Source organism: Nycticebus coucang, chromosome 2 (genome assembly GCF_027406575.1).
Source record: "Nycticebus coucang isolate mNycCou1 chromosome 2, mNycCou1.pri, whole genome shotgun sequence".
NCBI lineage: Eukaryota > Metazoa > Chordata > Mammalia > Primates > Lorisidae > Nycticebus > Nycticebus coucang.
Window position 1 is genome coordinate 109,242,696 of NC_069781.1, and position 13,686 is coordinate 109,256,381.

Consider the following 13,686-nt stretch of genomic DNA (forward strand, 5'->3'; position numbering starts at 1 on the left):
AAGAGAACTATGAAACTCTAAGAAAAGAAGTAGCTGAAAATGTTAACAAATGGAAAAACTTACCATGCTCATGGCTGGGAAGAATCAACATTGTTAAAGTGCCCATACTACCCAAAGCAATATACAATTTTAATGCAATCCCTATTAAAACTCCACTGTCATGCTTTAAAGATCTTGAAAAAATAATACTTCATTTTATATGGAACCAGAAAAAAACTCAAATAGCCAAGACATTACTCAGAAATAAAAACAAAGCAGGAGGAATCATGCTACCAGACCTCAGACTATACTATAAATTGATAGTGATCAAAACAGCATGGTACTGGCACAAAAACAGAGAAGTAGATGTCTGGAACAGAATAGAGAACCAAGAGATGAATCCAGCTACTTACCATTATTTGAACTTTGACAAGCCAATTAAAAACATTCAGTGGGGAAAAGACTCCCTATTTAACAAATGGTGCTGGGTGAACTGGCTGGCAACCCGTAGAAGGCTGAAACTGGACCCACACCTTTCACCATTAACTTAGATAGACTCTCACTGAATTAAAGATTTAAACTTAAGATATGACACTATAAAAATACTAGAAGAGAGTGCAGGGAAAACCCTTGAAGAAATCGGTCTGGGTGAGTATTTGAGGAGGAGGACCTCCTGGGCAATTGAAGCAGCTTCAAAAATACACTACTGGGACCTGAGCAAACTAAAAAGCTTCTGCACAGCCAAGAACGCAGTCAGTAAAGCAAGCAAACAGCCCTCAGAATGGGAGAAGATATTTGCAGGTTCTGTCTCCGACAAAGGTTTAATAACCAGAATCCACAGAGAACTCAAACGTATAAGCAAGAATAGACAAGAGATCCCATCGCAGGCTGGGCAAGGGACTTGAAGAGAAACTTCTCTGAAGAAGACAGGGGCACGGCCTACAACATATGAAAAAATGCTCATCATCTTTAATCATCAGAGAAATGCAATTCAAAACTACTTTGAGATATCATCTAACTCCAGTAAGATAGCCCATATCACAAAATCCCAAGACCAGAGATGTTGGTGTGGATGTGGAGAAAAGGGAACACTTCTACACTGCTGGTGGGAATGCAAATTAATACATTCCTTTTGGAAAGATTTTTGGAGAACACTTAGAGATCTAAAAATAGATCTGCCATTCCATCCTATAATTCCTCTACTAGGTATATACCCAGAAGACCAAAAATCACATCATAACAAAGATATTTGTACCAGAATGTTTATTGCAGCCCAATTCATAATTGCTAAGTCATGGAAAAAGCCCAAGTGCCCATCGAACCAAAGATGGATTAATAATTTGTGGTATATGTACACCATGGAATATTGTGCAGCCTTAAAGAAAGATGGAGACTTTACCTCTTTCGTGTTTACATGGATGGAGCTGGAACATATTCTTTTTAGTAAAGTATCTCAAGAATGGAAGAAAAAGTATCCAATGTAGTCAGCCCTACTATGAAACTAATGTATGGCTTTCACATGAAAGCTATAACCCAGTTATAACCTAAGAATAGGGGGAAGAGGGAGAGGGAGGGGGGAGGATGGGCGGAGGGAGGATAATTGGTGGGATTACACCTGCGGTGCATCTTACAAGGATATATGTGAAACTTAGTAAATGTAGAATATAAATGTCTTAACACAATAACTAAGAAAATGCCAGGAAGGCTATGTTAACCAGTGTGATGAAAATGTGTCAAACAGTCTATAAAATCAGTGTGTGGTGCCCCATGATCGCATTAATGTACACAGCTATGATTTAAAAATAAAACAAAACAAAAAAGGGGTCATAAAAACCCCAGACATATAGCTGTCAGTTGGAAATACAGGTGACATCCTGGATTTGAAATTGGCATCTGAAGTTTGGGCAAGGGAACTGTTTTATGTGAATGAAACTTAACCTGTGGGATCTGACACTGTGTCCAGGTAGATGGTCTTGAAGTTGTGTTATATTGTAGGGTACTTAGTTGATGTGTACCAGAGAAATGAATTGAGCTTGTAGGGAAACAACTCACACATTTGGTCCCAGAAGTGTTCTAGAGTATAGTTGAGAGAAAAATCTTGATTTTTTTTCCCATACATTTGTTGCAATTTGGCTGGGCCTGGGTTTGAACTCGCCACCCTTAGGCCTATGGGGCCAGCGCCCTACTCACTGAGCCACAGGCGCCACCCTTTGGTTACTGTTATATGTCATAGCTAATGTGTAATTAAAAGAGAGTGTTGGGCTGGACTGTGAAGCTAGACCAAGTTCATATTTGGGTCAGCCTAAGGTTCAGGTGCTAGTTTTGAAGCCTCAAAGGAAAAAATGTGAAGACATAACAGATCTCTGCTCACCAAAAAGGCAGTCCATGTGAAGGAAGAAAAAACTAACAAAGACTGAAACTGGAGGGTACAGTGTGGAGGAATTGTCTCATTTTGTGGATCGTGTCATTAGCTTCCTGAGGACCCTTTACTACAATTAATTTTGAAGTCACTAATTTAGGGGCAATGTCTTTGGTTTTGAGGGCTGCAGAGTGGAAGCACATCTTTGGATTGATGCAGGGTCCATAGCTCACCATGGGACAATTGCACATGTCTTTACATGACCAAACACACAGGAGGTTGGTTATTTCTGAGGGAAGAGCCAGCCTGGTGGACTGGATGGAAGCCACCATAAGATCTGTTTACCCTGAGAAGGGGGACTGTCTGATTCCCCCTACCAATGCCAAGTGGAGTATCCTAGATGAAGCAGCCGACCTGCTACTTGTACGCAAGCCACGTAGGACTGGCATTATGATGACTGGGATAGTCACTAGCTGAACATGCCTGTCACCAAGGTCACAGTAAACACTGTGGCTAAGGGAGTTCTTTTGTTTATGTCTTGTTTTGTTTTTGAGATAGAGTCTCGCTATGTCACTCTCAGTAGAGTACCATGGCATCATAGCTCACAGCAACCTCAAAATCTTGGGCTTAAGGAATTGTCTTGCCATAGCTTCCCAAGTAGCTGGGACTACAGGCACCCCCATAACACCCAGCTATCTTTGTTTTGTTGTTGTTGTTGTTGTTGTTGTTATTGTTGTTTAGCAGTCCCAGGCTGGGTTTGAACTCGCCAGCCCCAGTGTATGTGGCCGGTGCCCTAACGACTGAGGTACTGGCACTGAGCCTAGGGAGCTCTTTTTGTATGAGCATTCCATGTGACATTATTCCTGCAAAATCAGAGGATAATCCAAGGATTCTTATCAGATTTGCTGTCCCTGCTTTCTCATGTGGGTTTTACTGATACCAAGGACATTACAGTAATTTAAAAGAAAATAGAGAGAGCAGAAAGAGTCAGTAAGACCTCATCAGGGTCAGAGATTTGGTATGAAAAGTAAGATGAGTGTGCCAAGTATTGCTGCTGCTAAAACAAAGATGCTTATGCAACACTATCAAAGGTTAGGGAAACCAGTGAAACCCTCCTCTCCTCTCCCTGTGTTAAAGGGCTCTGTCTTAGTTGGTTTGCTCTGTTATAATGGAATACTGCAGACTGAGCAATTTAAAAAGAGCAAATATGTATTTCTCACAGTTCTGGAGGTTGGGAAGTCCAGGGTCAGGGGGCCTTACTACTACCTCATTCCATAGTGGAAGGTGGAAGGGCAAGAGAGTGCAGCAAGAGCAAGCCAGGGCAAGTGGGCTGGACTCATCCTTTCATCAAACCCATTCCTATGATAACAGCATTAATCCATTCCTAAGGGCCAAGCCCTCATGACCTAATCCCCTCTTAAAAGCTCCTCCTCTCAACACCATTGAATTGGAAATTGAGTTTCCAACAAGTGAACTTTGAGGGGGACACATTCAAACCACACTTCAAACCAAAAATATTTAGGAAACCCAAGAACGAAATATCCATATCCATTCATTCACTGCACAAATATGCATGAATATGGACTAAAATTTTTTGCTGGAATGATGGGGGCAACCTGGTCCAGGCCTCATGGAGCTTCCATTCCAGTAGCAGGGCCGAGCATTATGATAGATGATTGGAATTGAAATAGAGAGAGCAGAGGGCACCCTCAGGGAGGTGCTTTGGCTCTGTCAGGGCATCAGGAGAGCGGCCCTGACAAACTGGTAGTCAGAAAGACAAAAGGGACGGAGAAGGTAAGGAGGGGCAAAAGAACGCTCTGAGGCATTAAGCCAGGTGGGGAGTCATTAAATAAAATCAGAAATCTTCCATTACCAATAGTAACGTTGTCAGAATACTCAAGAATCGTTGATGCCATTTCCTCACCTTACAAGGGATTTATTCATAGGATCCTGGGAACAGCACACTGGCTGTTGTCATCTTCACTGTAAGCAGCCTGCTAGATCCCACAGTATTACTATTCTTTTTCTTGTCACAGTTTTACTAATCTGAAGGTTACGTGTTTTATATGAGGGCTGTTTTTGCAATTGCAAAAACACAATATTCAATTATTCTTGTTTAGCTGTGTAGCTTCATACAAGATAAATTTCCTACATCCTAATATATTGACTAAGTTTTATAACTTATGAAAATATAAGATATAAGATACTACGGATTCTTTTTCTTTAGAACTTAGAATATGGCCAGGCACAGGGCCTCACGTCCGTAATCCTAGCACTCTGGGAGGCTGAGGTAGGAGGATCACTTGAGGTCAGGAGTTCAAAATTGGCCTGAGAAAGAGCTAGATGATGGCTAGGTATGGTGGCTCACACCTATAATCCTAACACTTTGGGAGACCAAGGAGGAAGGATCACTTGAGCCCAGTAGTTGGAGGTTGCAATGAGCAATGATAATGCCACTGTACAATAGCCTGGGGTGACAGAGCAAGACTATATCAAAAAATAAAAAAAAATTTAAAAAAACAGAAAATATCACAGCAGCATAAAAGAGAAATACATATACAGTCACGTAAAGTGTAACTACAAGAATGTATTCTGAGAAATACATTGCTGTGCAAACATCACAGAGGGTGCTTACACAATCCTGCATGATGTAGCCTACATACATGTAGCCTATATGGTATATACTCCTAGGCTGCAAGCCTGCACAGCGTGTTACTGTACTGAACACTCTAGGGGATTGTAACATGACAGGAAATATTTGTATGTCTAAATATATGTAAACACAGAACAGGTACAGTAAAAGATAAAAAATGGTGTTCATGTGTAGAGGGCACTTAATATGAATGGAGGAGCTTGCAGGACTGAAGTTAATCTGGTTGACTTACTGAGTGGTGAGTGAATGTGAAGGCCTCAGACATCACTGTGTGCTGCTGTAAACTCTACATGCTGGACACATAGGCTACACTAAATTTATTAAAAATATTTTTCTTCAAGCAGGGTGCAATGGCTCACGCTTACAATCCTAGTACTCTGGGAGGCCAAGGCAGGTGGATAGCTTGAGCTCACGAGTTTGAGACCAGCCTGAGCAAAAAAGCAAGACCCTATCTCTACTAAAAATAGAAAACACTGAGGCAAGAGGATGGCTTGAGCCCAAGAGTTGGAGGTTGCTGTGAGCTATGACATTACAGCACTCTACCCAAGGCAACAGCTTGAGATTCTGTCTCAAAAAAAAAAAAAAAATGGCTCGGCGCCTGTGGCTCAAGCGGCTAAGGCGCCAGCCACATACACCTGAGCTGGTGGGTTTGAATCCAGCCCGGGCCCACCAAATAGTAATAACGTCTGCAACCAAAAAATAGCTGGGCGTTGTGGCGGGTGCCTGTATTCCCAGCTGCTTGGAAGGCTGAGGGAAGAGTATCACTTGAGCCCAGGAGTTTGAGGTTGCTGTGAGCCGTGATGCCATGGCACTCTACCCAGGGCAACAGCTTGAGGCTCTGTCTCAAAAAAAAAAAAAAAAAATTTTTTTCCTGCAATAATAAATTAACTTTAACATACCATAATGTTTTTGTTTTATAAACCTTAATTTTTTTAACTTTCTGTTCCTTAACACTTAACTATAACACAAATACACTGTATGTCTATACAAAAATATTTTTCTTTCTTTTTTTTTTTTTTAAACAGAATCTCATTCTATTGCCCTGGAGTTAAGAGCTATGGCCTCATCATAGCTCATAGCAACCTCAAACTCTTGGGTTCAAGCGATCCTTTTGCCTCAGCCTCCCAAGTAGCTGGGACTACATGTGCCCACAACACCTGGTTATTTTTGTTGTTGTTGTTGTCACTGTTGTTTGGAAATCCCTGGCTGGGTTCAAACCCTCCAGCCCCAGAGTATGTGGCTGGCACCCTGACCACTGAGCTATGGGCACCAAGCCTCAGCCTCATATCTTATCCCACTGGGAGGTCTTTATAACAGGCATGGAGCTGTCATCTCCTGTGATGAAAATGCATTCTTTTGAAATACCTCCTGAAGGACCTGCCCAAGTCTGTTTTACAATTACTTTTTCAAGTAAGCAGAATAATACATTTTAAAAGAACAATTAAAAGTATAGTAAAGGCATATGTTTATTTATCATCATTATTAAGTAATAAGTACTGGACGTAATTGTATGTGCTATACTTTTGTACAACTAGCAATGCAGTAGATTCGTTTACACCAGCATCACCACAGACCCATGAGTAATGCATTGCCCTGTGGTGTCAGGGCAGCAACACATCACTTGGCAATAGGATTTTCTCTGCTCTGCTAGAATCTTATCACATACACAGTCTGTTTTTGACTGAAACGTCCTATGTGGCACGTGGCTGTAGAAACAAACGGGAGAGGAGAAGAGACGAGAAAAACTGATCATTTGGAACAAGGGAGAGCTTTAAAAATCTCTTATGTGGCTGGGTGTGATGGCTTATGCCTGTAATCCTAGCACTCTGGGAGATGACGTAGGAGGATCCCTTGAACTCAGGAATTCAAGACCAGCCTAAGCAAGAGCCAGACACCCTGTCTACTAAAGATATAAAAACTAGCCAGGCGTTGTGGTGGGTGCCAGTAGTCCCAGCTATTTGGAGGCTAAGGCAGGAGTATCACTTGAACCTAAGAGTTTGAGGTTGTGATGAGCTTGCTGACTCCATGGCACTCTAGTCTGGGCAACAGAATGAGACTCTGTCTCAAAAAAACTCCAATATATTTGGTACTGGGGGTCGAGGGCCCAGTCTCCCAAACCCAGCTGACCAGGTTCAATTACATGGCTGAGGTAGAAAATTCAACTGAGGCAGGGGAGTAATCAAAAATAAAAGTGGAGGGCGGCGCCTGTGGCTCAGTCAGTAAGGCGCCGGCCCCATATACCGCGGGTGGCAGGTTCAAACCTGGCCCCGGCAGAACTGCAACCAAAAAATAGCCGGGCGTTGTGGCGGGCGCCTGTAGTCCCAGCTACTCGGGAGGCTGAGACAAGAGAATCGCTTAAGCCCAGGAGTTGGAGGTTGCTGTGAGCTGTGTGATGCCACGGCACTCTACCCAGGGCCATAAAGTGAGACTCTGTCTCTATAAAAAAAAATAAAATAATAAAATAAAAGTGGAAACTGAAAATAAAACTGAAGCAGCACAGGCAGTGTGGGTAGAAAGCAATAGTAACTCACGCAAGTTTCAGGGTAACAAAGAGATTTTATTTAGCAAGAACAAAGATAAAGTTCAGAGTACTTCTAAAGAGAGCCCCTCTGGTGAAGGAGAAAAGGTGAGAGAGATGGAGACAAAGGCCAAGCAGGGGTATAAATACTCTCTCCGTTTGAAATTAGTTGTCTTTCATTGGCCTTTTTGCCTCCAGACAGTATTGCCTTTTCCGATTAGTCATTGATGGTGGTTTTCTGTAAGTTATTGGTTACCTAAGTAACTTTATACCCACATTCTTATGGGCCCTCCAGACTTCCTGGTTCAACAAATCAGATTTTCCTCCTTGAAGCACCTTTCTTTGTGTCCATTCTCACTTGGAAGATTATTTTTTACCACAAAATGAAGCCAGGATAAATGGTGGAATTATTGTTTAATGGGTACAGAGTTTCATTTGCAGGGGATTATAATGTGCTAAAATATGCCTGTTTAGCATAATTATTATTTTGAGTTGAAGACTCAATCATTGAGAAAAAACAGATAACAAAAGGGGTAGAGCACCAAAGGGGCTCAAAGGGGTAGAGCGCCAGTCCCATATGCCGGAGGTGGCAGGTTCAAGCCCAGCCCTGGCCGAAAACCACACACACAAAAAAAAACTCTCTGCCCTTCTCATCAATTGTCATTAATTGCTCTTCTCAGAAGAAAGGGTTAGATTGTTAATCAACTTAATCACCTCTCAACAGCCCAGAGACAGCACCAGAGAGGAATCTACATAGCAAACCCACATAAAATGACTAGTCATTTCACCCACATATTTACCTTCCCACAGTTTGTTCCCCTAAAAGTCTTTTTCCTTTGTCTTGTTGTTTTTCTGCAAATGCACTATTCTTTTTTTTTGAGACAGAGTCTCACTATGACTCACTGTGTCGCCATCAGTAGAGTGCCGTCACAGCTCACAGCAACCTCAAACTCTTGGGCTTAAGCGATTTTCTTGCCTCAGCCTCCCACGTAGCTGGGACTATAGGTGCCCACAACACCCAGCTGTTTTTTTGTTGCAGTTGTCATTGCTGTTTAGCAGGCCCAGGCCAGGTTTGAAACCATCTGCCTCAGTGTAAGTGGCCAGTGCCTTAACCACTGAGCTATGGGCACTGAGCCCAAATGCATTATTCTTTAGGATGCCATAGAAGCCACCCCTTTGAGAGACTCCCCAAATGTCCACAGTACATATGTTAATGAACTTCTGTTTGTTGTTCTTGTGTTAATCTGTCCTTTGTCAGTTTAGTTTCTGGGGACCCAACAGAAGAACCTAGGGAAGAAAAGCAGAGAAAAAAATGTTTCCCTTTTCTACAGTTTTGCCAGATGAAAAGAGTTACGGTGGTGATGGTAACACAACACTGTATGGATGTCCTTAATGCCACTGAACTGTATGTTTAAAATACATAACCGGGCTCAGTGCCCATAGCACATTGGTTACAAAGCCAGCCACATACACCCAGGCTGGCGGGTTCAAACCCAGCCCAGGCCAGCTAAACAACCACAACCAAAAATAGCTGAGCCCTGTGGTGGGCGCCTATAGTCCCAGCTACTTGGGAGGCTGAGGCAAGAGAATCGCGTAAGCCCAAGAGTTTGAGGTTGCTGTGAGCTGGGATGCCACAGCACTCTAACAAGGGCGACATAATGAGATTCTGTCTCAAAAATAAATAAATAAATAAAAATAACAAAAACAAAGAAAGGGTTTCTGGCTAATTAACTGGCATTCATCTCTTTGCACTTGTGACAGCAAAGGAGCTGCAAATGATAGTAACTTGTAGCAGGGTCTAGTGGCCGGGCCTATAGTCCCAGCTACTCAGGAGGCTGAGGCAGGAGGATCGCTGAGTCCAGGAGTTGAGTTGCTGTGAGCTGTGATGCCTCCATGGCACTCTAGCCTAGACAATAGAGTTTGACTCTATCTCAAAACAACAACAAACAAATGATACTTATTAGATTTAACATTGTCTGGGAAAGCTCCCTACAAGGCAAGTGAAAGCTGGGACATGCCTCTGTCTGTCCTTTTCCTCCTCTGCAGAAGCACACATCTCAACTGTGGCCTACAGCTGAGGATCACCAATCCCCACATTGCCTTTTACAAATCCTTTGAGTCTGAGCCATTACTATTTTGGGTTTGCTGTTCTATGCAGCCCAAGTCAACCCCTAACTGATACTTTGTTATTGTACCGTATTCCTGGGCCATGTTCCTGGGCTAGTACCTAGCAGAAAGATTCTCACTGTCCTCTCCTGTTGAGCAATGAGAACAGACTCAGGAGTGGTATAACTTATGTCAAACAGAGAACAGCACCACCAAAGGCATCGCTGCCCTGAAGATCTAATAAAGGAAAACAGAAGCCTTCCCCAGGGAGGACCATGAACAACTGACAGGCTGCATCCCTAAGGTCCCTTCCATCAGTTCTGTCTGGGGAAAGCTGGATAGATGACGCCCAGCACATGAGGTAATAAGGCAAAGCTCCCACTGTGAATTTATGTTCTTCAGCCCCTTGGGAAGTAAACTGCCTAAAACCAATCAACGTGGGGGCATTAGTGCCAAGGAGCAGGTGACAAATCACCCCTTGCTCATTATAAAGGCAGAATGCCTTAGCTCTCAAGGAAAGAGGTGTTAACCCTTCACCATCCTCTCCTGTGATTGTGAATTTCATGAAGACTGGAATCTTTCCCTTCATTTTTGGCAGTCAGTAAAGATGATTTATTCTGTGAACGCAGGAAACAAAAGAATTCTTAGCCATATTCATTAAAAAGATTGTTAATCCGGCTCGGTGTTAATTGTTAATCTGGCTAAGGTGCCAGCCACATACACCTGAGCTGGTGGGTTTGAATCCAGCCCGGGGCTGCCAAACAACAATGACAGCTGCAACCAAAAAATAGCTGGGTGTTGTGGCAGGCACCTGTAGTCCCAGCTACTTGGGAGGCTGAGGCAGGAGAATCGCTTAGCCCAGGAGTTGGAGGTTGCTGTGAGCTGTGATGCCACAGCACTCTACCCAGGGTGACAGCTTGAGGCTCTGTCTCAAAAAAAAAAAAAATAATAATAATAAGATTGTTAATCCACAAATCATGCAGGTTGTGGAAGCAAAGAACAAATATTCAAACTGCTTGTCACATTCTTTCATTTTTGAGTTCAGAAACTTTGGGCTGAAAAAGCTAAATATTTAGCCACTAATTGGAGACTTAAACCCATGCTTGGCAAGCTCTTAATAATAGAATAAAAGTGGATAATTTTGATATTTTTCTGAAATAACCACACATTCACTATCACTCCCTCCACAACCACCACAAAAAAAAAAAAATTCTGGATGCTTAAATGTATTTTGTTTTGTTTGTTCTTAACTGATCTGGTATTTATAGCTCTAACTGTCTCTCCCTAATGAGGACTGTGGTTTCAAGGACACTGCCCCTGCCACATCTCCCACACTTCCCTTTCTCTTTTTCATTTTGCTTGACAGTTAAGCCCTTCACTCCAGATTCCAGGTCAAGAAGAAATCACACTCTAGTAAGAGAGTCTAAACTGTTAATGTAAAATTCTATACATTCTGTATGCTGGATTTTATGGAGAACTTTTTAAAACAGTAGTGCAAACTGTATTAGGTTCAATGAACACTTTGATTAATTTTTTTCCTATTAATTATGTTTCATATCTAAGTAACATATTTTCCCCCAGAACTCTATTTAACATCTTTTTAGCTGTAGAGATCATATATTGTCTACATACAGATCAGTGTTTTTCAACTTTTTTTTATCTCATGGCACATTTGAACCTGTAGTTAAACTTCTGCAGCACCCTTAAATTATGTTGATCAAAAAAAAAAAGAGGGCGGAGTGGTGCGAGCGTATCTCCTGGGCTTACCGGATTGTCTTGCTACTCTTTAGTGTAGGAAGAAAGCTGGCAGATTTACTTATCTGCTTTCAAGCTCATTGTCATGATGAAACTTAGACACAAAAATAAAAAGCCAGGTAAAGTTTCTAGAAGCTGCAAGAAGCCTGCAAAGCAAAATGGGAAGAAAGCAACCTCCATAGTGCCCTCAGCTCCCCAGTTTATTCACTTCAATGATCACCATAACCGAGAGGCTGAATTAAAGAAGAAGAGGGTTAAGGAGGTGAAGGAGAAGCAGCAAGCTGCCCGGGAACAGGAGAAACAAAGACACAGGAGCATGGAGAGCTACTGTCAGGATGTTCTGAGATACCAGGAGTTCGAACACAAGGAAGAAGTTTTGCAGGAGTTAAATATGTTTCCTCAGCTGGATGATGAGGCTACAAGGAAGACTTATTACAAGGAGTTCCATAAGGTGGTGGAATACTCTGATGTGATTCTGGAAGTCCTAGATGCCAGAGACCCTTTGGGCTGTCACTGCTTCCAAAAGGAGGAGGCTGTCCTGTGGGCAGAAGGCAACAAGAAGCTGGTCCTGGTCTTGAATAAGATTGACCTGGTCCCCAAGGAGGTTGTGGGGAAGTGGCTGGATTACCTTCGGAATGAACTGCCTACTGTGGCTTTCAAAGCCAGTACCCAGCATCAGCTCAAGAACCTGAATCGTTGCAGTGTGCCAGTGCAGCAGGCCTCTGAGTCGCTGCTGAAAAACAAAGCCTGCTTTGGAGCTGAAAATCTTATGAGGGTTCTAGGGAACTATTGCCGTCTTGGTGAAGTGCGCACTCACATCCGTGTGGGTGTTGTGGGCCTTCCAACATCGAGAAGAGCAGCCTGATCAATAGCTTAAAGTGCAGCCGTGCATGCCGTGTGGGAGCTGTTCCTGGGGTCACCAAATTCATGCAAGAGGTCTATCTGGACAACTTCATCAGGCTGCTGGATGCTCCAGGCATTGTCCCAGGCCCCAACTCAGAGGTGGGTACCATCCTGCGCAACTGTGTCCACGTACAGAAGCTGACAGACCCTGTGACTCCAGTAGAGACCATCCTGCAACGCTGTAATCTGGAGGAGATTTCCAAGTATTACAGCATCCCTGGATTCCAGAACACTGAGTACTTTCTGACTACAGTGGCCCACTGCTTGCGGAAGAAGAAGAAGGGAGGCTTATACAGTCAGGAGCAGGCAGCTAAAGGTGTCCTGGCTGACTGGGTGAGCGGGAAGATCAGCTTCTACACACCACCACCACCTACCCACACTCTGCCCACCCATCTCAGTGCTGAGATTGTTAAGGAAATGACTGAGGTCTTTGACATCAGGGATACTGAGCAGGCCAATGAAGACACCATGAAATGCTTGGCCACTGGAGAATCTGATGAGCTGTTGGGTGACACAGATCCACTCCCTGTGGATATCAAGTGGCTCCATTCTCCAATGATGAAAATAGCAGATGCCATTGAAAATAAAACCACCATGTATAAGATGGGAGATCTCACTGGGTACTGCACCAAACCAAACCATCATCAGGTGGGGTGGGCTAAACACGAGGTGGGCTACTGCCCCAAGAACAGCAGTACTGTGGATGTCTGTGCAGTGGACCGCCGCCCGATGTTGCAGAGGATCATGGAGATAGATCCCCTGCAGCAGGGCCAGGCTCTGGCATCTGCCCTGAAGAATAAGAAGATGCAGAAGCGTACAGATAAAATAGCCAACAAGTTGTCTGATTCCATGATGTCTGTCCTTGATTTCTCTGGCAACACTGATGACAGTACTGGTGACTGATGGACTCATCTCATTCCCTCCTAGAAGCACGGGTTCCAATGGGATGGGAGAATACCAATGAAATAGTTTGGTTCTGCCTGAAGCACCTGCATGTTAAAAGAATCCCTTCCCTATCATGTGCCCCCTCATTTTCTTTCACTTTCTCTGATAAAAAGAATCCTAAGAGGCTGGAGTTGCCATACCCAATACCTTTTATTTAGCTCCTATTGTTTCACAGAAGAAATAAAAAATCTATTAGCAAAAAAAAAAAAAAAAAGAGGGCAGTGCCTATGGCTCAAGGAGTAGGGCACAGGTCCCATATACCGGGTGTAGTGGATTCAAGCCCAGCCCCGGCCAAAAACTGCAAAAAAAAAAAAAAAAAAAAGATTTAACAAAAAGAATATATTTACTCTGCTTTAAACTTCTTCCAAAAGTAATTTAATTAGGCCAGGCATGGTGGCTGACCTGTAATCCTAGCACTCTGGGAGACTGAGGCAGGTGGATCACTTACGCTCAGGAGTTGGAGACTAG

At 43.2% G+C, this 13,686-nt stretch overlaps 1 protein-coding gene across 1 annotated transcript; it reads left to right on the forward strand.

Annotated features, from left to right (window-relative positions):
• Positions 1–11,411: 11,411 nt before the first annotated feature.
• Positions 11,412–13,375, forward strand: LOC128563505 (guanine nucleotide-binding protein-like 3-like protein). Its single transcript, XM_053558850.1, is given in 2 exon segments — positions 11,412–12,212; positions 12,215–13,375. Coding segments are annotated over 2 exon segments (1,719 nt in total). The 5' UTR covers positions 11,412–11,455; the 3' UTR covers positions 13,177–13,375.
• The last annotated feature ends 311 nt before the right edge of the window (positions 13,376–13,686 follow it).